This window comes from Sebastes fasciatus, chromosome 23 (assembly GCF_043250625.1).
Source record: "Sebastes fasciatus isolate fSebFas1 chromosome 23, fSebFas1.pri, whole genome shotgun sequence".
Lineage (NCBI taxonomy): Eukaryota > Metazoa > Chordata > Actinopteri > Perciformes > Sebastidae > Sebastes > Sebastes fasciatus.
Genome location: NC_133817.1, coordinates 12206565 through 12229704, shown reverse-complemented (window position 1 = coordinate 12229704; position 23140 = coordinate 12206565). Strand labels below are relative to the sequence as shown.

The following is a 23140-nucleotide window of genomic DNA, read 5'->3' as shown; positions in this document are numbered from 1 at the left end:
GCGTAGACTGACGTACTTGCGGATACCCGATCCTGAATTTTCTGGCAGTATTGGATCCATTTCCAATACTGGTATCGGATCAACTCTACCCACTATACAAGATGACAGCATGGACTACCACTTCTCTCAAAAGGTCGTAGACATGATGACATTTTCTTGCAAACCTTCAAGATCCACTCTTGACAAAGACTTCTGCTGACAAACTACATTCACCTGCAGTGAAACCTATAATTCAAAGAGTGATCTGATGCTGTCTGAACTCAAGTAGAGGTCCGATGTTGCCGGTAAGAGCAAACTAGGAGTCTATTGTCACAAAATCGAGGCAGATATGAATTGTTTTTGCCCTTTTGTGACTATTCAAAATGACAGAACTTGCAACTTTTTATAAAAATGCTAATAGGGATTATAGAGAGAGCCTGCAGCACTTTCCATCAACTGGAAGAGGCCATTATCTGGAGATTTAGTTGACATTAGTCATGATATGCCTCCCTGTCACTAGGTGAGGGAATTAATGCGTTTCAATACTGTCTAGTGGATGGGGGTTTCTCATCCCAGGATGATGGCCTTAATGCAGTCAGGTTGCTGATTGGCATGTTGAATCATGAGTGTGTGTGTGTGTGTGTGTTGAGAGCTCGGCGGAGGAACTGAACCCCCCGCCACCGTCACATTGCATTACCGACTCAGTGGCATGGTATCATCACATCAAATTAGTCTTAATGAACACAAGCGAGCCGACTGAGGAGAGAGATAATCAAACTTTTATTAAATGACTTAATCTTCTGTACATGCATAATGTCATGGAAAGAGAGACGGGTGTGTGGTGTCTGTCTGTCTGCGAGGGGGATGATCTTTCTTTACCCCCAAAAATACGTGACTGTACGTGGAAGCAGAGCTATCTATTGACCGACTAAAACCTACAGATTATTCGCCACGGTGCAGGAGCTCGCTGAGCGGCGGCGGCGGCTCCCCGGTGGGATAAAAATCATCTAAATACAGAAAGTAAAATGCCACTACCAGCCAAGCCTGTTCCCTTGAGTAAACAAAAAGAGATGCATTTCAAATAGTATGTTCCTTCAGTTCATTTGGTTATCATACAAATAAAAAATGCACTGTAGCTCACTCCACACATCTTAGATGCCATAAACAGAGCAGCTAAACCTCTATCAAATATTGCAAAGACATAATAACTTGTAAACGAATTACAGAGTTTTTTAAAAAAGGATCCACATATATATACTAGGCAAGGGTTTCACCCTAAGGACAAGTGTAATACTCTGATGTTAACATTGAAATGCGTAAAGCATATAATTCATATCTTGCTTTTGTTAGCTTTATCATTTAAATTGGAAATATTTAAAAAATACTCTTGATTCAGGTTTGTAGATGCCCAGTCGGGATTCAAATATCAACCCTGTCTCCTACAAAATTCTTTCCCATACTTCGATACCGCATTCTCAATTATGTTTCGAGGGAAGCGTAGTTTCTCAAACTGTTAAATTTAACATAACATGTCGTTATGTGTGGGGTCTCTCACATTTTCAACATCTGTTAAGATTTGAAAAATATTTTGGTGTGGGCCAGCCTTTAGTTTAACAAAACTACTTAGTAAAAACATCAAGGTTTGGCTTAAAATGACTGCGTCTGTTACGTAGTCATTTTAAGCGGCTGTGGCTCAGAGGGGAAGAGCAGGTTGTCCACCAATCGGAAGGTTGGTGGTTCGATCCCCGGCTGCTCCGGGTCACATGTCGATGTGTCCTTGAGCAAGACACTTAACCCCAAAATTGCTCCCGAAAGGCATAGCCATCGGTGTGTGAATGAGTATTTAGATTAGATCCTGATGGGACCTTAGTAGCCTCTGCCATCAGTGTGTGAATGTGTGAATACTCACATGTAGTGTAGAGTGCTTTGATTGGTCGGAAGACTAGAAAAGCGCTATATAAATGCAAGTCCATTTACCATTATTAAGTTACGGACATAAATTTAAATTTTTGTTTCACACCGGACACGAACAGCAGTCTCCTGGGTGAAAGCCACCCTGACATCCTCCATACGCGGACTATCATTAGAAACATATTTTTGATCCGTCAAAAACAAACGTAATCCATGACAAAATACGCTTCCCTCAAACAATGCAGTTTAGTTGTATGGGAACGTACTTTTGAGAAGATAGGATGACATACATTATTGCATACAAATAAGTAAATCTGGCACTAATGTTCATTAATAAAGCACCAGGCTTTAACTATTTTTTTTTTTTTAAAGAATTGACAAAGAAAACCTCCCATGTATTGCAAGGCACTATGCCCACTTTGGCTGATGGTACTGTAGCAGAAATAATTATGTTGAATTTGGTCCAAGAGTTCCTCGACAGAAGCTTCAAGTTCACTGATGAAACAGACACAATTCAAACATCGCAAAACACTGGAGATGTTTTTTTAATTTTACCTGGGAAGTTTTGTTTTTTAACCTCTAAACAAGTTTTAAAAGACTTTGTGTGCTCGTTTGTGCAGCACGTACATTCATTTTTACTTTTTTTGCTTTTTAAGACCTCATCAAAAATCCCCAAAAATGAACAATCTAAATGGCCTATGTACAATAAATTTACATTAAATATGTATACGATGACAGACCAATTCCCATGAGACTGTCAGGACAGGAGGATGTTTTCACAACAAATGGAATAAATCCTCCTCGGGGTGGGGGGGGGGCGATGTGACGACTTTACAGTTTCACCGCTAACACACAGAGAGACAGAATCAAAAGAGATTAAAGGCTGCTGGACTTGACCCAGGACAGGAGGAGGTCAGGAGAGGGGAGAGAACAGAGACGCTCCATTCATCGAGGAGGAGGAGGAGGAGGAGGCTGCTGAGTTGTTTGTGTCGGGTCCTACCTCGTCAGCTGACCCACCACTTTCAGCAGAGTCTTGTTCTCCTGTTTGAGCTGCTCGTTCTCATCCTCAATGTCGTCCAGGTCCTGGGGTGAGACAGAGAGCCCCGGGGTTAGCACTTTCTGGACACATTTAGACACATGAATATTCACAACCCTGCTGCTGCTGCTGCTACACCTCTTGAGGGCCAAGTCAGGGTTGGAGTCTGAGAGTTAAAGCCAGCGTTAACTTGCTGCCAGGTTTCCCCCTCCAGCCTTGATAGCAACAAATTAGACATTAACGGCTCCAATTAGTTGCAAATGAGAAAGGCTCTCAGTTGCCACAGCGCCGTCTCATCAAAGTGACACTCCTCATTTTGGTTTTCTTCCATCACCGGTCACGATCCTCGCATGGCTGCTGAGATTGAGCTCTACTGCGCTAAGAGGGATTTGGAAAGTCAAACTAATGATGTCACGAGTTTCTACGCAGCATGTTGTCTCCGCTGCAGAGGAACAGTGATATAAAGACTAGTTGAAGACCAAACTTTCGTGTTTAAAGCGGCTATTAGGCTCGCCGCGGTAGTCGTTGTTACCGGTTAGATCAGGGGTCAGCAGCCTTTACTATCAAAAGAGCCATTTTCGGCAAAATCAAAAAACAAAAAATCTGTCGGAAGCCACAAAACATTTGAGCATTGTGATGAAGGTAACACAGCTTATAGTCTAAGTATATAGTATATAAGTCTAATGCAGTGAGGGCCAAAGTGCAAATGTGCTATGGAGTGTTAGGGCCACATTGAAGGAAATAAACATCTGAGATTTCCAGAATAAAGTCATAATATTATGAGAAAGAAGGTGTAATATTACAAGAATAAAGTCATAGGTTTACGAGAAAAAAGAAAATGACACGTAAAAGATTACTACTCTATAATATTCTGACTTTATTTTCATAATATTACGACTTTTTTTTCTCGTAAACCTATGACTTTATTCTCGTAATATTATGACTTTAGTCTCAAAATCCCAGATTTTTTTTTTTTTCTCAATATGGCCCTAATACTCCGTCGTACCGTCGTACCACAGACCTACAACAATGATAAATAAAAATAAAAATGAAAACAAAAAACGGTTATTCTTTTGCTAAAGAGCCGCATGAGGCTCCGGAGCCACAGGTTGCTGACCCCTGGGCTAGATCGATTACATATCTTGCCCACCGTCATTTTGCTTTTTTTTATAGAAATAAAACACATTGTCATGATGTGTCAGAGTCGCCTGCATTGTATGTTGATTACATGTACTTACGTACTGTTGTTTAAGTCATCATCATTATGATAAGTGTCTGATAGCAAAGTGATAAATGATGTTGTGTTGGTAGTGGTGGGTGGGACAGACATGGCTATTATATGAAAGATAGACATGTGATAGGTAACGGAAACTGGATATGTTACACTTATATTATGACATATGAATGATAACAACGGGATGGTTTACCCAATAAGATGTTATCAGGATATGTGAGGGATGGTCAGACTTATTTAGATGTGAATGGTAGCATTATAATGGGATGTTTTATATATATATATAAACACAAGTGGCTAAACCCCCTTTAAAAAAAAAGTTATTGCAAGTTAAACCTTTGAAAGTTCTATATCTAAAAGTTGCTCCACGATCTCATCAGCTTCAATCACACAGATGTGTGTCCTTACAGGGATGTGAACTCTCTACAAGACACAATTTCTCTCTTCAAAGCGTATCAAAGGGGGATATATAAGTCCACAAGTTGAGCTTCATCTTTTTCTTTCTCTCCCAAATAAACTTCTACAGTGACCGAGGGTTCAATCTTCCTCTGCACAGACTGGATCAGTTGTTATCTACCTCTTTCCCATCAGGCTTTGCGGTAGCCTCTCTCAGGGGACATTTCTGATGGCTATCACCACGGTGACCGTCCTTACATAAAGGTCTTCTCTTATGACCGGCTTCCTGTCCATGTGATGCTATCAGCGCGATGCCTCCTGCAATATTACACTCTGAGGGGCACAAAGTCACAAAGAGTGGATTGGCGCCATGAATTGCGCATCACTTGCAACCGGATACGTTGATTGTCTACGTTTATTGTCTACGTTTATTGTCTACGTTAAGGAACCAAAAAATATTTCCTAAATATGTTTCATATCAGCCCTGTATCACACTTGACAAAATGCACAATGCTACATGGTTAACATGGGGAAACGATTGGTTAGGTTTAGGTAACAAAACTACTTGGTTAAGATTAGAAAGAAGATCATGGTTTGTGTTAACGCGACAACGTAACGCCACAACGTAACGCCACAACGTAACGCCACAACGTAACGCCACAACGTAACGCCACAACGTAACGCCACATCGTAACGCCACATCGTAACGTCACATCGTAACGTCACATCGTAACGTCACATCGTAACGTCACATCGTAACGTCACATCGTAACGTCACAACGTAACGTCACATCGTAACGTCACATCGTAACGTCACATCGTAACGTCACATCGTAACGTCACATCGTAACGTCACATCGTAACGTCACATCGTAACGTCACATCGTAACTTCGTAACGTCACATCGTAACGTCACATCGTAACGTCACATCGTAACGTCACATCGTAACGTCACATCGTAACATCGTAACGTAACATCGTAACGTCACATCGTAACGTCACATCGTAACGTCACATCGTAACGTCACATCGTAACGTCACATCGTAACGTCACATCGTAACGTAACGACCATAACTACCGTAAATAAATAAACCGTCCATAACAGACTTTTAGTCAACTTTCAAGCATAAAGTCAACGTGGAATTTCTCGCTTTTATGCTTGTTATTATCCCACATAACTTTCAATAACAGTCGCTCGAAATACTACGTCAGTTGCTCTGCGCGTCGCTCGTCGCATTACCTCACTTGCTCCGACCGAATGCCGAACGACCACATTCAACGTATCCGTGGTTTGCAGAAACATACAATGGCAACATTTTTTCCCGCTTACTGGTCTGGCTACACAAAAGATATTGCGGTAATGATATTTCAGCGCAAACACGCCCGTAAACTTTTGCGTCTCATTGCAATTATCCATGTGGCAAAAGCATAAATGCTGCCTTTCCACCAAGAACACAGTCGGCAGAATGGCAGAGAGAAAGAAGAAAAAATGAAATGCAAGCTACAGGTCGTGACCGCCAAGGTTCAGAGGCATTCTTAAACGTTCAATTTAAACGTGAAAGAGAGATTTAATATGTCATGATCACTGGAAAGCCTGGGCGAGACACCTCTTTATAAATGCACTTCATTTACCACCAACTCTCTGAAGATGCTAATAATTTCACTGTAACTGCGTGTGGCTCTCAGCGCTGACTCATTCGCATACAAAGGGGCCAATTTTGCTCCAAATGTATGCATATCACGTCATTTAAGTACGTGCAAATAGCACAGGGGCGTTGAGACGCTATCTACTTGGCAGCACATTTCACCCTTTGCTGGTGCTTTGAGAATTACACGGTTTCCTTTTGTCTTATTTGTGCAGGTTTGGCGGCTGCGAACAGTAGTGCAATCCTTTTGTGAATTCGCCCCTAAAGCGTCAAGATAATAATCAAGCAACATTCATTCGACGCGAAAAATGTACACATCTCTGATTGCTTTGTTTGTCGGCAGAGCTTGATCTCTTGTTTCGGATTTGATTGGCTCCGCAGGGGAGAGCTACAGTCTCTTTTCTCTGAACATTTGAAACATGAAAGTCTTTGAGATCTCTCCCCTCCCGCCACGTTTCCCTTCGGAGATGCCAAAAACACAGAGATGTATTTTACCGCTAGCCTCTTTGACCCAGACACACAGGCAAAGGCTGCGAGGTGAGGAGGGATTGTTGACAGTCTGGGGTTGGAGGGAGATGAGGGTTCAGAGGGTTCGAGGAGGTTTCACTCCGACGGTTGAATATAAAGAGACATCAGCTTACATGAATATCCCTCGACCTTTCAACCCTGACCGCAGCGTGAAGAGGTAACAGGACCCCGACCCGGGAGGCAGAAACAAACACACATGACCTCCGATAGTGGGTTCACATCAGTGTGAAACGCTCCCAGTGTGAAGGCTACAAAATCTCTCAAAAGCACTTCTGACAATAATCAGAAAGTAAGGCAGCTTATCATCACTGTCTGAGCATTTTCATCGTAACTGATTTTCCTGAGGGAGGACTCGGAGTTCTCTTCTCCAGAGAGACTTTTAAGAAGTCTCACTAGGGTCACATTTTCACATTTAGCTGGACTATGACTATGAATATTTCTTAGGGTGAACCCGATACATGAACTCAATTTCGGATACAAATGACGGCTGGCAGGCAGCTGTGAAATAAAGCCATTCTCCTGACTGTAATCTGCACCAGAGGCAGATTGACAATACAGCGCTGATTGGCTGAAACTGGCGAGGTAGTAATTTCGTGATCATTATTTTGGCTTGTGGCTCTACTTTACTGAATTTGAAATAACACAGTATGTGTGAGGTTAAAATTCACTTTTGACAGTTTTAATTGGAGCGTTTTTTAAACTCCACTGTTACTTTGGTACTGAGTCTACCATAAAACATACTGCCTGGGAGCAAATCAAAAGAAAGTAGAAAGAAAAATGGGTGTTTAAAAGTTGAAGACTGTGGTGCTGTGTGGTGTTTTTCAGCTGCCACAGCACAATTTCTAACTTATTGATTGCTTTCTTCAACAAAAAGATCTGTCCAAACCCTCTGGGATGAGGACTGAAACAGTGTTTGTCCAATAAAACTGAAAATACCCTCAAATTTAAGCTGACAAAAAGAAAAAGTCTTTCACAATTTGCTTTAGACATACAATCAAGTCTGAAAACCTTATCCACAAGACAGCAAATTCGATTTTGGTGGATAAATCAATAGGACATTAATGTCACCTGCAACACTGGGAAGCTAAAACTTTTGACGCTCAAATGTCATCAAACCACTGGTGAGTTTTAAAAAAATGCAAATAGCACATACAATGCCTCTGATTAAAATATTTGCTGTCATCTTTTAAGTGTTTAAATCCAAAAATAATGTTTTGTTGTTATCCAAATCCTAATGGACTGCAAGAACGTCATGTGGAAAAACACACAGCTATTACACAAAACTCCACTAAAATGCCAGATGATGATTTAACAACCCACGCGAGCCGCCCACGCACAAAATCACAAAGGGAACGCTCAAAATATCAGACATCAGAGTAGAAAAATCACGTAGGCTGGACTCACTCTGTTCAGCAAGTCAATTTCCTCCCTCAGCTTGACGATGAGGTCGTCTTTGTCCTCGTGGTCCCTCAGCAACCTGTCGTTTACCTGACGCTCTCTGGCCAGCTCCTGAAAAAACACACAAATTAGCAACATGATTACATCAATTTGAAATCTTTTCAACAGATAACAACAGGGCATGACATTTGTATTTACATTCATACACATTGCTGTGGCACTAAAAACTGTAATTACTTCAGATTTGATAATAAATAGTAATTTACAGACCCAAAAACACGTGCACTGAAGCATCTCGGAAAAACTAAAAATGAACTTTTAAAAGGAACTTGTGGGTCGGAGTTTGGATATCTCAGGTCTCCGTAGTAATGTGGGTATTGATTGTACCAGACTGTTGGGTTGAAGAGGAAGTGGAGCATGAAGGCAAAGCTCTCGATTTACCTGTTGATCTTTGTTCCAACTGTCACCCCGGCAATTATACAGTGTAAGTGCACCACCTAAATGTTTTTACGCCCCCCCCTAGCTGTATGAATGTAAAAACAATGTAGAGAGCATCTGGACAAGCCGACGACAGCGCGGGGGAGAGAAGGTGAGAATGGGGGTGCTGTAATTTATCTATACAATGTTCAATTCCTGCAAAAACAGTTCATAATATCGCTGATGTCTACCAGTCATTAACCTGTTTGAGAATATTCTGGCCTGTGCTAATCTGTTGCCATGTTAAGCTTGCATTTAGGGCTGTGTATTGGCAAGAATCTGGCGATACGATACGTATCATGATAACGATTCAATATATTGTGATACTGTAAGCAAGGCGATATTTTAAAAAAAAAAACATAATATCGCGATACTAGTGTTTTTATATTTTCTTACACCCCTAGTTTGCATGATGCTACTTTATCGAAAGCTCATTTTAATTCTGTAAGCATCTAGTTTTTGACAGGCGTTAAGACTTTTGTGGCATGACAGTTTATTCTTCAAAACAAGCCATCTGTAATAATCAAAAGAACAGATTGTCAGTGAACAATGCATTAATAGTTCCTTTTTTTTATAGTGCTTTTCTATCAAATTGTACTTGTTTAAAAGCCAGCGGGTTCCTGTCCTCCTCCTCCGACGACAACTACAGTGAAATAAAAATGGATATTGTTCCTCACTGAGAGAGAGACTTTCTACTCAGAGGTTTTAACATGCACACATGTTGAAACTGCTGTTTGTGCTTCTGATGGAAATGAAGCTCACACCAGGATTTCTACTTTCCAGATAAGCATGAAATTGTTTCCATAGAAACCAGGTACAGTAGAGGGTACAAAACATTAATGTTGCCGACACAAACCGATGAAACTCTATTCACCCAGGGTTTTAAAAGCTACTATAGATAACTGCGGCTTTGAAGGCTTTGAACGAACAGCTCTTCTACTCCTTTCACATAAATATAGTAATACAGGCCATGTCTCCGTTATATCCATCCTCCCAACGTGGGTTGAGGTAAGATAATACTGGGCTTTGTAGAACAGGTATTTCTATTTGAAGATCAAACTATACATCTCTGTACTTGTGAGGCTTTTAAGTAATGTCTGAGGATCTAAAGTTGAAGTCTCAGAGATTTACCTGCCAGCATTCTAAAACAGACCTTCGACATGCACTCTTGCAGAGACAATGTGCACAAAAAGAAGTGTGTGAAATGGGATTTTCAAAGTGTTTCTAGTCATTTAACCGTGAGAAATACCTCACACTGAAGTCACTGAGGTCAAAGCGGTGCTTACTTTAAAAAGCTTTTTTCCGAAACCCACCCGATTGACATTTGATTCCGAGTTGAGTTTCTACAGTGGCAGCATGGAGGGGTTGAGCGTCTGATAGGAACGGTGTAGGAGGAAGAGACATATCTGCACTGTAAAAGGTCATCGCTTCAACAACACTGAGGAGGATTTCTGCCAGTGCTGAGCCGCGATTTCCAGCCATAAAATCAGAACACGGGCGACCGCTCAAACGCCTAAAAGTGGGAATTCATCCTTAACAAAGTGCGGCTGATAGTCGGCCAAAAGAGTTGTGGATGGACCTTTCCAAAACTCACTGAAAAGATGGGATTTGGTTACGATAGCATATGCCAATCATAAAGCCGAAGCGTCCCCTATGATTTTACATTACTATGGTGGTTTGGGTGGATTTAGCTTTGGTTACACACAACGAAGCAGCAGAGGATAAAGCCACTGAAGCTTCCTCAGATTTGCTCTCACTCACTGATATTTCTTCAGAATTCATGTCCTCTTTCCAGGATGCGACCAACACTTTGATGGTCGAACAGTGGGCACACTGGAAGATGACTCAACGCAACAACATAGTGCATTAGAAGAATAAATTGTGTATGTTTTGAGTCATGGACATAATTCCTTCATTTGTTAACAAGGCTTTTGAATATTTGCAGGACAGTGTTGTAGAAAATGCAGTGACTTGCACAGCTCCATAAATTGATAGTGTATCGGCTTTTTATCGTGGATTATGATTATTATTATTTACAAATTAGCACACGCTTCTTAACCTTTTTTCTGAACATAAATGACATTTATTATGAAATGAAACACTGTGAGAAAGAGTATTGCTTTTCTCATCCAACTCTTGGCAAGAAAATAAATACTCTAAGTGTATTTCCCAAATGTCAAAGTATTCCTTTAAAACTGGCTTGTGTTTCTATGGAGTATTAGTTGGTATTACTAGCGACTGAGCAGTAACATGAATGACAGGGTGGGAAGACGTACTTTCTCCAGCTCTTCCATCCTTTTCTCCAAACCCCCTGTTGCTGCAGCTCCTCCATCTCTGCCGTGACGGTTGTGTCGTTGTCTGCTGTTCCCACCCACCTCTTCCTCAGATCCCGGCCCTGCAGAGCTGTTACAAACACACACATACAAACGTCATTACAATACCAAAAACAACTCATATACTTTTTTTTTTTTACTTCAAATCCTTCACATGAAAAAGAAAGATAGAAAAACAGCAAATTTACTATTCAAAGTGTCCAATACTATATTCACACCGAGGCTGTTTGAAGGTATGAATCATAGCCACATTATTAAACTTCAATGGGATGACACATCCATCATCAAAAGAACAGGTGGGAATGTCTTCTTCGTGTTTGCCCTTTCAATTAGGTGTGCATTATTAACAACCCTCTGCCTTTTATTCCATTAAAGGAGAAAAGGCCGTGAAGGGTTTTGCAACTTTGGTGCAAAAAGGATTCTGATTAAGAAACAATTTACATATTATAACTTCAAATAGGCTCAAGAATGGCGGCGGCTGCAACTTGTGCGTCACTGTTCTTAAGCTGCTGTAAAAAAAAAAAGGTTTCTGTATGCAGCTCGAGAAGAACATTACCCTTATCTCCTCTTCACCTTCTCGCTACTTAGAGACAGTTTCTGGGACAGCTGGGGTAGAATATTCATGTGCGGTTTATTTTCTTACTGACCTTATTTCAATAATTATTGACGTGGAAACTTGGAATGAGTTGCTGGCTCTGCACCCTCCCCTCCGCCCATCCGACTACAACGACACCCGCTCCCCGATAGGAACAGATATTATACCAGGTTTATAAAATCTCTCCGGGAATCAAATTATTCTGCGTACGTCTGCAGGCTTCACTGAATTGTCTGGAGGGGGGCTGTCTGCATATTTCTACGGCTGAAACAGACAGGAAAGCTGCTGGCAAGACAAAGGACAAATATAACTCCTTTGTACCATCTGCACTCTTTTCAGGATCTGCCAAATATGATGTTCCCATTATCAGACTACTTCACAAAGTTTTCCTTGGCAGCGTTTACTGGATATATGGCCATGTAGAGACAGACAGGAAACATGGGGTGAAAGAGAGGCGTATGACATGCAACAGGAGTCCCAGCCAGAATTGAGTCTACCAGGATGTTCTGATGCTGGACATTCAATTGTGAAACCATTAATAGGTTAAATAACCAGACAGGATATATATATTTTTGGGTAATTTTGTAAATTTAATACCTGTGAAGTCAAGGTACTTTATCACATTGAGGTAAAAATTTTCAGAGATACCTTGACACCCCATGTTAGCACTTACTGATGTCTCATTTCTAATTTTCTTAAAGCCCCCTTTAACTTCTTACTATGATTGATGGGATCCTTAATGAACACACTATTTTCTGCCAAAGTTAGAACAGTTTTGTTCATTTTCATTGAGAGATTTCTGTTGTTTGTCAATCAAATCTGATCAAATCACACCCACGCAGTCCTGATGAAGCAGATTAGCTGAGTTTTTGACTGTTAAAAACTCTTGCTTATTTAGTCATGAATATTTACTGTTATAGAGAAATACTTAAGAGTTTAAGCCAAGTTTTCAGGGGCTTTAAAGGGTAACTTCAGTATTTTTCAACCTGGAACCTATTTTCCGATGTTTTTGTGTCAAAGTGATTAATGGAGACAACAATTTTTTAAACTGGTCCAGTATTGAGGGAGAACACTGTAACCGGCAGCAGCAAAATGAGCTGCGAGGGCAAGTGAGCAGCGTCAATGTGACGTTACGTCCACTAAAAGTCCTTGTTTTTGCCACTGACAGGCGCAGATTTGACTTGATCCGGTCTGTTTGTGATTGTGTCCAAGTCCTGCTCAAGGGGAAGTCTCGCTGTGAAATCTGAATATCCGTATACTCTGGCTCAAATAAACCAAAGTCAAAAACCGCATCCACATTGTTTAAATCATCTAAATATTCAGCCATGACATTGAAAATCTACGCTTTCTGTACTCCAACACAACAAACACTAGTCCACCATTGTCTTCCAGCAACATGTCACCTCACCAGATTTCAGAACAAGACTTCTCCTTGAGCGAGACTCTTTCCACAATGTCACACACTTATAATAACAATCAGTTCACAATCCACTTTTAGTGGACGTACAGTAAATGACCGTGCCAGCTTGCCCCATTAGCACCATATTGCAGCCTGTGAGCGGCCGCTGGTTACAACGCTCTCCCTCGATACTGGACCAATTTCAGACATTTTAGTCCCTATTAGTCACCTAGACAAAATAGGGTCCAGGTTGAAAAATACCAACAAAACAATTCATGTCCTATGGAGATTTTATTGAACACTTAGGTCTTAAAGGTAAAGAACATATCTGGAAATTGTGTAACATCTATCTCCTGTGCTGCCACAAAACCCCGCATTGCCGCAGAAATGCTGCACAGCTTCATGATTTATCTAATGTGAAAGTGTTTTTGAACATGAAAATTGGCAAAATGTGGTAAATATGTGAGCAAGGAAAAGGGTAAGCTCATTCTTACAGAGAGCCAAACAATGCAGCGGCCATCGCTTTTGATCAAGAGGGAGTCCTTGAAACGCTCTCCTTGGGCGCTCGCCTACGCCAACAAGATAAAGTGCATTTCATTTGTCTCTCTCACTGTAGGCTCTTCAAGGCTACTCTTCCTTTATCGGCACAAACACAAAACACTTGTGCATGCACACACGCGTATACATCAAAAAAACGTGACAACAAATACGTCCCCTCGCCGTGAGGCCGAAAAAAAACAGCCAAGTACAACACAATGACGTGCCTTGTGTGTCTACATCCATGCATGTCATCTTGTTTTAAGAGCTATCTCCCTGGTCGCACCCACACAAACAACACACACAAGCAGGTGCTCAGCGGGGGTTGAAGCTAAGCCTAAACATCCTTGGCCTCGATACTAAATATCACACCGTGGCCCATTAGCACCCCGCAGCGTGAGGTCTGGGGGAGAGAGAGGCTGAGCCAATCACGCCCTCTCGGGAGCCTCAGCAGGTGGGAAGGAGAAAGCACAGACAGCAGCAGCCACAGGTTTAACAACGGCGCTCACAAACTCAGTTGTCAATGTGTCAAAAACTACTCTGGAAACCACAACACACAGTACTCAACCATCTGATGAACAGCCCGCCTCGCCTTGATACATGCCATTCCCCCAAATAGCTAGAAAACATCAAGACATTCAGAGTTGTTTTGAGCTGCTAGTTTAAAGTAATCAGCAACATCTCCCCGTCCCTTTGCACCTTTTCAACCAATAGGTCATTTTAGTCCTGAGACTACTTTTCAAGGGATTAAAGGTTCCTTCATCTGTTGAGGGTTTGATGGTTATTTATTTGTCTACTGTATTCTTCTACTGCTCGCCCTCTCGGCTCGCTTGTGCTGCCACTGCCTCTGCCACTATTTGAGCTTGTTGTCTCGCCTCCTCGCGTGATCTCTCTTTTTCAATCTGTCTTTTTTTTTAAATGAATCGGGAAGCCAACAGCAGAGCCTAACTTCACTTTTAATGTTATCAAACAAGGAGAAATGTTCTCCCCTCGTCCTTAAAATGGTTTAAATTGATATTAGAGTACGTCCTTGTTTTATGAATGAAAGGGTACACAAGATGAAGCAGCGGCACTATGTGTGTGTTTCACCAATTAGCAACCATCAAACCCTATCCTGAAAGTTCCTCTACTTTCAGAAAGTACTACCCCCAGACTAGGGCCTTTTTTGGGCGGTAAAATGTTCCCAGAACTTAATTTAGACCCTAATCCCTGCAGGTCGAAACACAATAAGTTCCTCATAAGGTTCCTAGTTCCGGGGGGAAAGTACCTGCAGCCAAAAAGGAGCTAAAATGACCATACTTTATGGGTGGGGGCTTGGAAGTGTAGCTGCATAATAGCAGGCTTTTTAACATTACAAAAACAAAATGAGTATTTGTGGAAAGCAGGATCAAAGTGTGCAGAGGAATGGCTCGGTGAGAACAAGATGAAGTGACTGTGACAGGAGAGGGTTGACAGAAAGAGAGTGAATTAGAGGGAGACACGTATCTATAAAGTTGCCGCCTGGGCCCACCTGGCGGGTTCATCCGCTGCAGCACCGCAGAGCGTCCAAGTGTAGCCAGGCCAGCTGATGAGAGCGGCGGCCATAATTACACGGCCAGATTGAATGTCAGCTGGTGAACTTGGATGTTGAGGTTGGCCGCAACTTCACAATTTGGTTGCAAATGAAGCAAAAATAAATACACACTGGATGCACACAGAGTTCTCAAAGGACTTCACCACTTGTCGTGTTGATTGTGTGTTTCAGGCTGCACGTGAGGATTCATCTAATCAATAAGTACAATTTTCTTCAAGCGTTTGGTCCCAATTCAGAGATACAAAAGCAGATGAAAGAACATTTATTTTCACCACAATTTTGTGCTCTCTGCCGACAGAAAAAAGGTATGAAATAAAAAGAAAAAACATCTGCCCAGAAGATGTCGGTCCAAACGGTCGGTTTTTGGAGTTTGTTTGAAAAGAAAGAAAAAGTTTGAAAGCCCTTTATCAAATGCAATCTTGCAACTCAATCTCGACTGAAATGAACCGCACATTTTTAGAAAACCTTTCAAAGCAAATGATTTACTTTCAGCCCTGACAGCTACTGTACGGCAGTGAAGTGCCATCGACAGTCGTCTTTCTTGAGCCATGAAAGAATGAAAAGAGCAGCATTGAAGGAGAAAAACAGCGATGCATCAGGAAAAAGGCCCTCGGACCATTTCGGAGGGAATCTGCTCTCCTAATTAATGACTCAAGCTGCTGTTTCTCACCCCGGCCTCTGTTCCTTCTCTTGACACATTACTAGTGATGCTGAAGCAGATAAACTGCACTCTCAGTGTCAGGATAATAAAACGAGTCTCACCTCTTTTGGCGGCCGCTCCCAGATCTGGGGGTTTCCTGAAACAAAAAGAAAATGATCGCTTTCAGTACACAAACAATAACTCAGCAGTCTTAAGCAGGTCTATTCAAGTACTTTTTTTAAAAGGGAAAGATTTTTTAAAAAAAACAGTGAAGTGCCAAGGGGCCGTACATTTACATTTCTGTGTCTGATGTCTGCAAAGCTAGGAATTTAAATGTGAAAACAACAAACCTTTTTAATCTGAGCAGGTTGTTGTTTTAATAAACACAATGTTGCATTAAAATTGGCGAGAATTTAATACTCTTATCAACGTGGGAGTGGGCAAATATGCTGCTTTATGCAAATGTATGCACATATTTATTACTAGAAATCAATTAACAACACAAAACAATGATACATTTTGTCCAGAAACTCTCACAGGTACTGCATTTAGCATAACAAAAATATGCATAAATCATAACATGGCAAACTGAAGCCCAACAGGCAACAACAGCTGTCAGTGTGTCAGTGTGCTGACTTGACTATGACTTGCCCCAAACTGCATGTGATTATCATAAAGTGGGCATATCTGTAAAGGGGAGACTTGTGGGTACCCATAGAACCCATTTACATTCACATATCTTGAGGTCAGAGGTCAAGGGACCCCCAGTTTTTCCTTTTTCCTGTATAAATGTAAAAAACTGCATGTTTTTTTCCCAAAACTGCATGGGATAAGCATAAAGTGGGCATGTCTTCAAAGGGGACCCCTTTGAAAATTGCTATGACAGTTTTCCCTGGCCAAAATTTAGCCTAATTTTGGAGTGTTATTTAACCTCCTTCCCGATAAGGTAACATGAAATGCTTGGTACCAATGGATTCCTTTAATTTCTAATTTCATATGATGCCAATATCTTCACTCTAGCTTTAAGACTAAGCCCGCTACAACCTCTGAAAGGCGGGTCTCAGAGGGTTAAATATCAAAAGGTCGGATTGAGGTCGTTAAAGGGCTGGATTTGGCTGTCGGGCCGCCGACTGCATAGGCCTGGTCTAAAACTTTAAGATTTCTTTCAGTTCTTTTCAGTCTCTAATTTCTGAACTTAATACTGTAATTTCAGAAAAAGCAGTAGGTATGAGAATGAGTTTTCAGGTATCATTTGTTGTATTCATCTGCCTTGGGTGGTGTTGAAAAAAAAAACACAAAACTCCATCTACAGGATAAGAGAAATTTATCAGTCGCAGCATTTCTAAAAAGCCTTTAGGTTGTGTATGAACGCTGCTGAGCTGATATATAGATGAGCTTTGTTCCATTTAATAGTTCAACAGGAGCCCTATAGCCCCGAGTTGTGGAAGGCAATCTTGTTTTTGCAACACGGGGCTGCATGTTTATCTTCTTTTCCCATTACTGTATGATCTAAAGGTTGTTTAGATCTATACAGCAGTGATGCTCCAATAAAACCGCCGTCGGTAAAACAGTGTTTTGCCTGGAAAAATGAGGTGTGTGAGATGAATACGCATCTCCTCCTTCCTAAGGTCTTGTGCAGCGAAGGGTCCCGGGTTTGATTGAGGAGCCTCGGCTCTGCTACGATCTATCAGAGCTCGGCTTTAGCGGGCGAGGGGGAAACGCCGTGCCCGACTCTTAGCATGCTCCAGCCTCTCCGTCTCGGTGACATATCCATCCATTACCCGTGGATGAAACCCCCGACCCTCATCCCTTCCCTGGCTCAAGCCTGGATAGATTTACTGAGATGGAGGACGGTGAGAGGGCAGCGTGCAGCAGCAGCAGCAGGTCATACACTAAATAATACATCATCTGCACATAAGACCTGGTTCAAGCAACACCTGGATTTAAGAGCGCTTTGATGAAATGTGTTTTAGAAACTGACATTTACTAGGATTTGGTGTAATCCAACAGCTGCCAAAGCTGGACTTGATAAGGCAGTTCTTTAGCAGTTCAATCTTTTCCACAAACTGGCTCATCAGGAATTCAGTCAAATGCAGACAGATGGTGCTACTCTACATTATGTACTTTAAATTCAATCTTGGCCTAAACCCATTAAGTTTATAGAGCAGGATTTTAACCATGGAGTTGGTTTGTTGGAAAAGTAGAACCAGACTATGCATACTGGGGTTACAGACAGTATAATTTAAGGATTAAATGAAAGATTTCTAAATTAACTTGTTTAGTTTAGTTTATAAAATGTCAGAAAAAAGGGAAAAATGTCCATCACAATTTCCCCAAGGTTCCTTAAATTGCTTGTGTGTCTGATTTGCGAAGTGTCAATTTGAGTACAGGTTCAAAATGTACCTTAAAGGGAGATTTATCAAGTATTTAATACTCTTATCAACATGGGAGTGGACAAATATGCTTCTTTATGCAAATGTATGTACATATTTATTACTGGAAATCAATTAACAACACAAGAGAGTGACAAATATTGTCCATAAACCCTCACAGGTACTGCATTTAGCATTAAAAATGTGCTCAAATCATAACATGGCAAACTGCAGCCCAACATGCAACAACAGCTGTCGGTGTGTCAGTGTGCTGACTTGACTGTGACTTGCCCCAAACTGCATGTGATTATCACAAAGTGGGCATGTCTGTAAAGGGGAGACTCGTGGGTACCCACAGAACCCATTTTCATTCACATATCTTGAGGTCAGAGGTCAAGGGACCCCTTTGGGAAACACTGATCGACACTTTCTGACATTTTATAGACCAAACAACTAATCGATAAATCAAGAAAATAATCGACAATGGAAATAATTGTTAGTTGCAGCCGTAGTGCAATCATGAATATTTCATAATCATGAAATATTTCTGTTGATCGACTCTGCCTTTCAGTTCTACTACATCCCCGTCCCAGAGTAAATTATTAGATAAGGGGATAGCAAAGACAGAAAAAGAGGAAGAGGCCTCATATAACACATTTTGAGTTGAGACGTGATGCATATAGCAGTTGTACACCTCTAACAGAGTCTCCAGTCAATAAAAAAAATGCTGTCTATATGTAAATGTGTGTTTACTCTCTTGCCTCTACAGTCCAGTGTAACTTGAATAAACCAACAGGATTCTTTTGAATATACAATTGACCTGGGAAACCCAGTCTGCTGCTCCTGTAGGAAACAATTGTTTCACATTTCCACAAGAAATGTTAATACATCTGTTTTGTAAGATCCAGCAGGAGCGAGTTTCATATTCAACATCCGTTGGCCTGCCGACAAGGTTCAGTGGACTGGATTGATTATTTTTCTGAGGGTGAAAAAGGGTTGAAATATGAGTCAAAACAACAATATGAAGGGAGGTCACGGCGGTCCGCAGACGTTGTGAGGCTGTGCCAATCCTCATTTGCACACAGTCAAAACAAAAGAGCCAGAATGATTCTTATATGATGCCGCGTATATACTGCAGAGCTAAAGCAAAAGGGGTTTAATCTCCTGCATCCTAGATTGATCATTTAGAAACTTTTTGGACTGGTATAACTAGCTAAACTGTACCGTATGACATGTTTTAATGATGAGCAGTAGCTTGCAGGACCATCATTCCTTCTGTTATTCAGGGATAAACTGATCACCCACATCCCTCTGCGGCTGATATGCAGCCGACAATCTGAGAATGAAATCATATTGTGTTTACAGAAAACATCCCAGACTTCATTTGCCACATTACTCCTGCAGCTTTTTTGGCATGTGTTTCACCTCCTCTCTGGGATATGAATCTGCGAGACAAGGTCAGGCGTAAATTTCATGTGCGACTTCTTCCCCCTGCAACACAATACAAGCCGGTGCGACTTTATTTATCATGCTTGAGCTGCGCTGACAGCTCCCATAAGCCCGGCCGCAGAGCTACTAAGAATACAGAGACAAATATCAACAATAAAACGAGTACTTTATCACTGAACTCCAGCAGATCGCTACTTGAAGTGCATTTCTGTGTGTATGTATAAGAAACACTCCACGAATGTGTGATAAAAACACATCAAAATGTCACGCTCGGACATTTACGGCTCGATGTGATCTATGATTTATGTCTTGACAGCTCATTAAATTCAAATATCTCTAAAGGAACGCCGTCTTACTCCATGAAAAGGTGATCTTTGGCTTTCTATCTAGCTGCCTAACAGTGCAGCGCTCCAGTACAAAGCTGATAAAGATCACAATTTTACTGGAGGCGTTCAATAAGAGAGAGATGCTCTTCAAATAAGCACGCATGATTGGCATTTAGAAGAAGCAGGCAAGGCCAAATACATAAAACCAGCAGAACTAGGCCACTGTAAAGTCCCTGTCCTGCTTGTGTGAAAACATTTAAATCATTTTCCCATCGCTTATTGCTGCAATTATTTCATTAAGTCCTAGTAATTATGGGCTAAGATTAGACCTGCTGTGACGTGTTGCTCTATTGTTGGCAGAAATGCTTTGCAGTTTTTCCTGACACACCGCTTTAATTTAGATGCTAACCTCACCTAGCTGTCTCAAGTCTTTGACGCCAGCTGAAGAAATAGACGTCAACATGCCAAGCAGGAACATCAATCATAGGCTGAAGATGAAAACAGGACTAACCTGCAAGCTGCACTGTAAACAGCTGCAGAAAGTCATGTTAACCTCCTGCTTTGTTTATGACCGGTACAGCTATTGTATGTGTATTAGTCAAAGGTATCTTTCCCTATTTCCCTAAGGTTCTTAACCCATTTGTGCCCGCAAATGACATTTTTTTAATTTCCTTTGGTGGAAGTGTTCTCTGAAATATGAATACATCTTCAAAATTGCTTGGTTTGGCTGAAAAGCGAGTTTTCCTTATTACACTATATCTAGTTTTTGGGCACATGACTACTGTTTTTGAAATAGACTTCATTATATTTGAGGATAAAACAGTAGTCCCATGTGCCCAAAGACTAAATATAACATGATAATAAAATGTCTGTATCTCAGAAACTACAAGGAGCTATGAACTCATAACAAGTTGAATATCAAAGTATGCACACATATGAAGTGGAAGACATTTAATAAACACAATGTTGGCGTTTTTCCTAATTTTTCAAAAATGTCAAAGCTGTATTGTTAAGGCCTTTGCACACCAAGTCCGTATTTTTCGTCTGAAATTGTCGGATGTTTAAAAATAAATACGACCTCACGTCGTGTCAATCACGTCACCGACTCTCACCGACTTTTTGCATCCATCAAAAGCCACAAAAGAGGGTTGTTTGACCAGGTCATCATCCAAAATGGCATGATAAAACAATCGTCTCCCAGCACGAAACACTTTACAATAAAGAAATAGATAGATTGTGGCAGGTGATTGCAGTACAACTTGGAATTGGGGATGGTTGCAAAAGAAAGGATGTAGGAAATATTAGACAGTAGTGTGATTGTGCTCTAGGAAGCTAAATGATAGCTTTTTGCTAATGTCATGGGACTCGCGCTACCCATTGCGCCCACGTAATTATTTCAGTTTTGTCTTGTAATGTGAATTTTCACTACCAATAAAATGCATCGGACTCTGTGTGCAAGCTTTCTGTGCATAACATCTTTAGCAGATGACAAATTAAAAATGCCTGTACTAGAAAAACAAAGATATCTGAGTAAAGTTCGATTGGCTCTGCTGTACTGCCCTTGGGTTTAGTTTCTCATCAGCTACCTAAAGTATTTTTGCAGGTAGCCGTCCTGTCAAAGATAAATATTGCTGTGGTTCAGTTGGCTTATATAACAGTGATCCTTAAAATCTTGAATCAACAGAGGTGTGAGTGTGATCAAATATTGTTTCAGGCCACAAGATGAAATTCAGTTTTCCTGGATTTAGCAACCGGGGCTGCTGCTAATCCTGGTTGGAAAACGCCATGTGATGGGTCGTGATCATATCCCTGCTGCTCTGCATCAGCAGCAGTTTTTTGAACTGAAAGGTGCTAATTAAAAATGCAAATTAGGCTTGTTAAAAAGTGCTGGATGGGGATTGTTAGCAGCATGTGTGAGAGAGAGAGAGAGGCAGAAAACTGCCCTGGCGCCACATTAAATGCAGATGATCCCGAGGAATGTTCCATATGGTTCTGACTGCTGGATCACTAGGAACAGGTTTTCTTGTCGGACTTGCATACCAGAGGGAGGTAAGGCCTGATAACCAGGACCACATGCCGGCAGAGGGCCTCTCTCTCTCATATCAGATACATGTGTCCTGTCACACGGAGAAGACATACACACACCATCTCTATAAGCAAATGTAAATGGAACACAGGTCCTCAGAAAGAGACGGGAAAAAAATGATTTAATTACAGAATTTAAAACATCTGATAAAATATTTCAAGCTCCGTGGAGTTTCCATTATGTCTCCAGTGGCGAACACAGAAGAGTTACAGCTTGTTTTGGTTGGGAGATGCTCCGAGACCCCTCGGAGACTTAACAGAAGTTTAGCTTCTTTTTAAAAGAACTTTTAATCCAGATATCTTGATACTGGCTAAGAGGCCCGACTGGACGCTGTATATCATAACGGGCCTGACACGGCAATTGCTTGTCTCCCGTTGATAAATGGGGCTCAAGAGGAGCGGCACATTTTTGGGATGCTCCATCTTCACAGATGTCTCAACTGACAGCTCTGTAGTAAATCCACCGACCACACTGGACTCCTCCAGGCTCTTTATTTCTCTCCATGAGCGAGCTGGCACACGACTGATTGTCAGTTTCATGTGAGTGACAGTGGGACATCTAATGGTTAGTTTCTGCATAACCACATCTGGTCTGCTTCATGTTGTGAAAGGTAAGAATAGAATCCAGCAGGCATGAATGGACATATTCGGTTTCAAATGATGGGAATGTCTCCTAAAAGCTGCATCACAATGAATTTGTTTACGCGTAGACTGCCTTATGTAAATAGTCAAAATCGTTTTTATTTTCTATCTGGGCCACATCGCAGCAGGTGCTGTCACAATCTTCCTGTTAGCGTGACGTCTGTGTACATATTTGAGCCCCCCAAAACAAAATAAGCCCGCTGATGCGTAGCAGCCGATCCATCTGGAACGCAAACTCTCCAGCTACATCCACTGGAGTTGTCACTCAAGCGGCAGAGACATTTGATTTGTAATTTTCTTTCAAATAGCAATTTTCATGTAAATCAGATGATGTTTTACAGAAATACAAAACAGACTGGAGGTTTTTCAGTCGTTGTTACGCAGCTGGATGCTTTTCATATCCTGCTGCATGTGCTCGAGTTCTTATTGAAAATCACTCTGTAAACTGTATTTGAAGTGAAATTACAAACTGAATGTGAACTCCTAAATAAAAAAGACTCAAATTACAAGCGTGTCAATTCTGATTTGGTTTCCTTTTGTACTAACTGATTTACGTCCTCAGTCTACAGACGCCTCCTTGACT

At 41.3% G+C, this 23140-nt stretch overlaps 1 protein-coding gene across 1 annotated transcript in view; it reads right to left on the bottom strand.

Annotated features, from left to right (window-relative positions):
• Positions 1–736: 736 nt before the first annotated feature.
• The window catches only part of pawr (PRKC, apoptosis, WT1, regulator), a 70426-nt gene continuing 48022 nt past the window's right edge, over positions 737–23140 (bottom strand). The window contains exons 3-6 of the mRNA XM_074625315.1: positions 15806–15840; positions 10883–11009; positions 8136–8240; positions 737–2973 (exon numbers count right to left, since the gene is read on the bottom strand). Of these exons, the coding sequence (XP_074481416.1) occupies positions 2887–2973; positions 8136–8240; positions 10883–11009; positions 15806–15840 (354 nt within the window). The 3' untranslated portion in view covers positions 737–2886. The remainder of the gene's footprint in view (positions 2974–8135; positions 8241–10882; positions 11010–15805; positions 15841–23140) is intronic.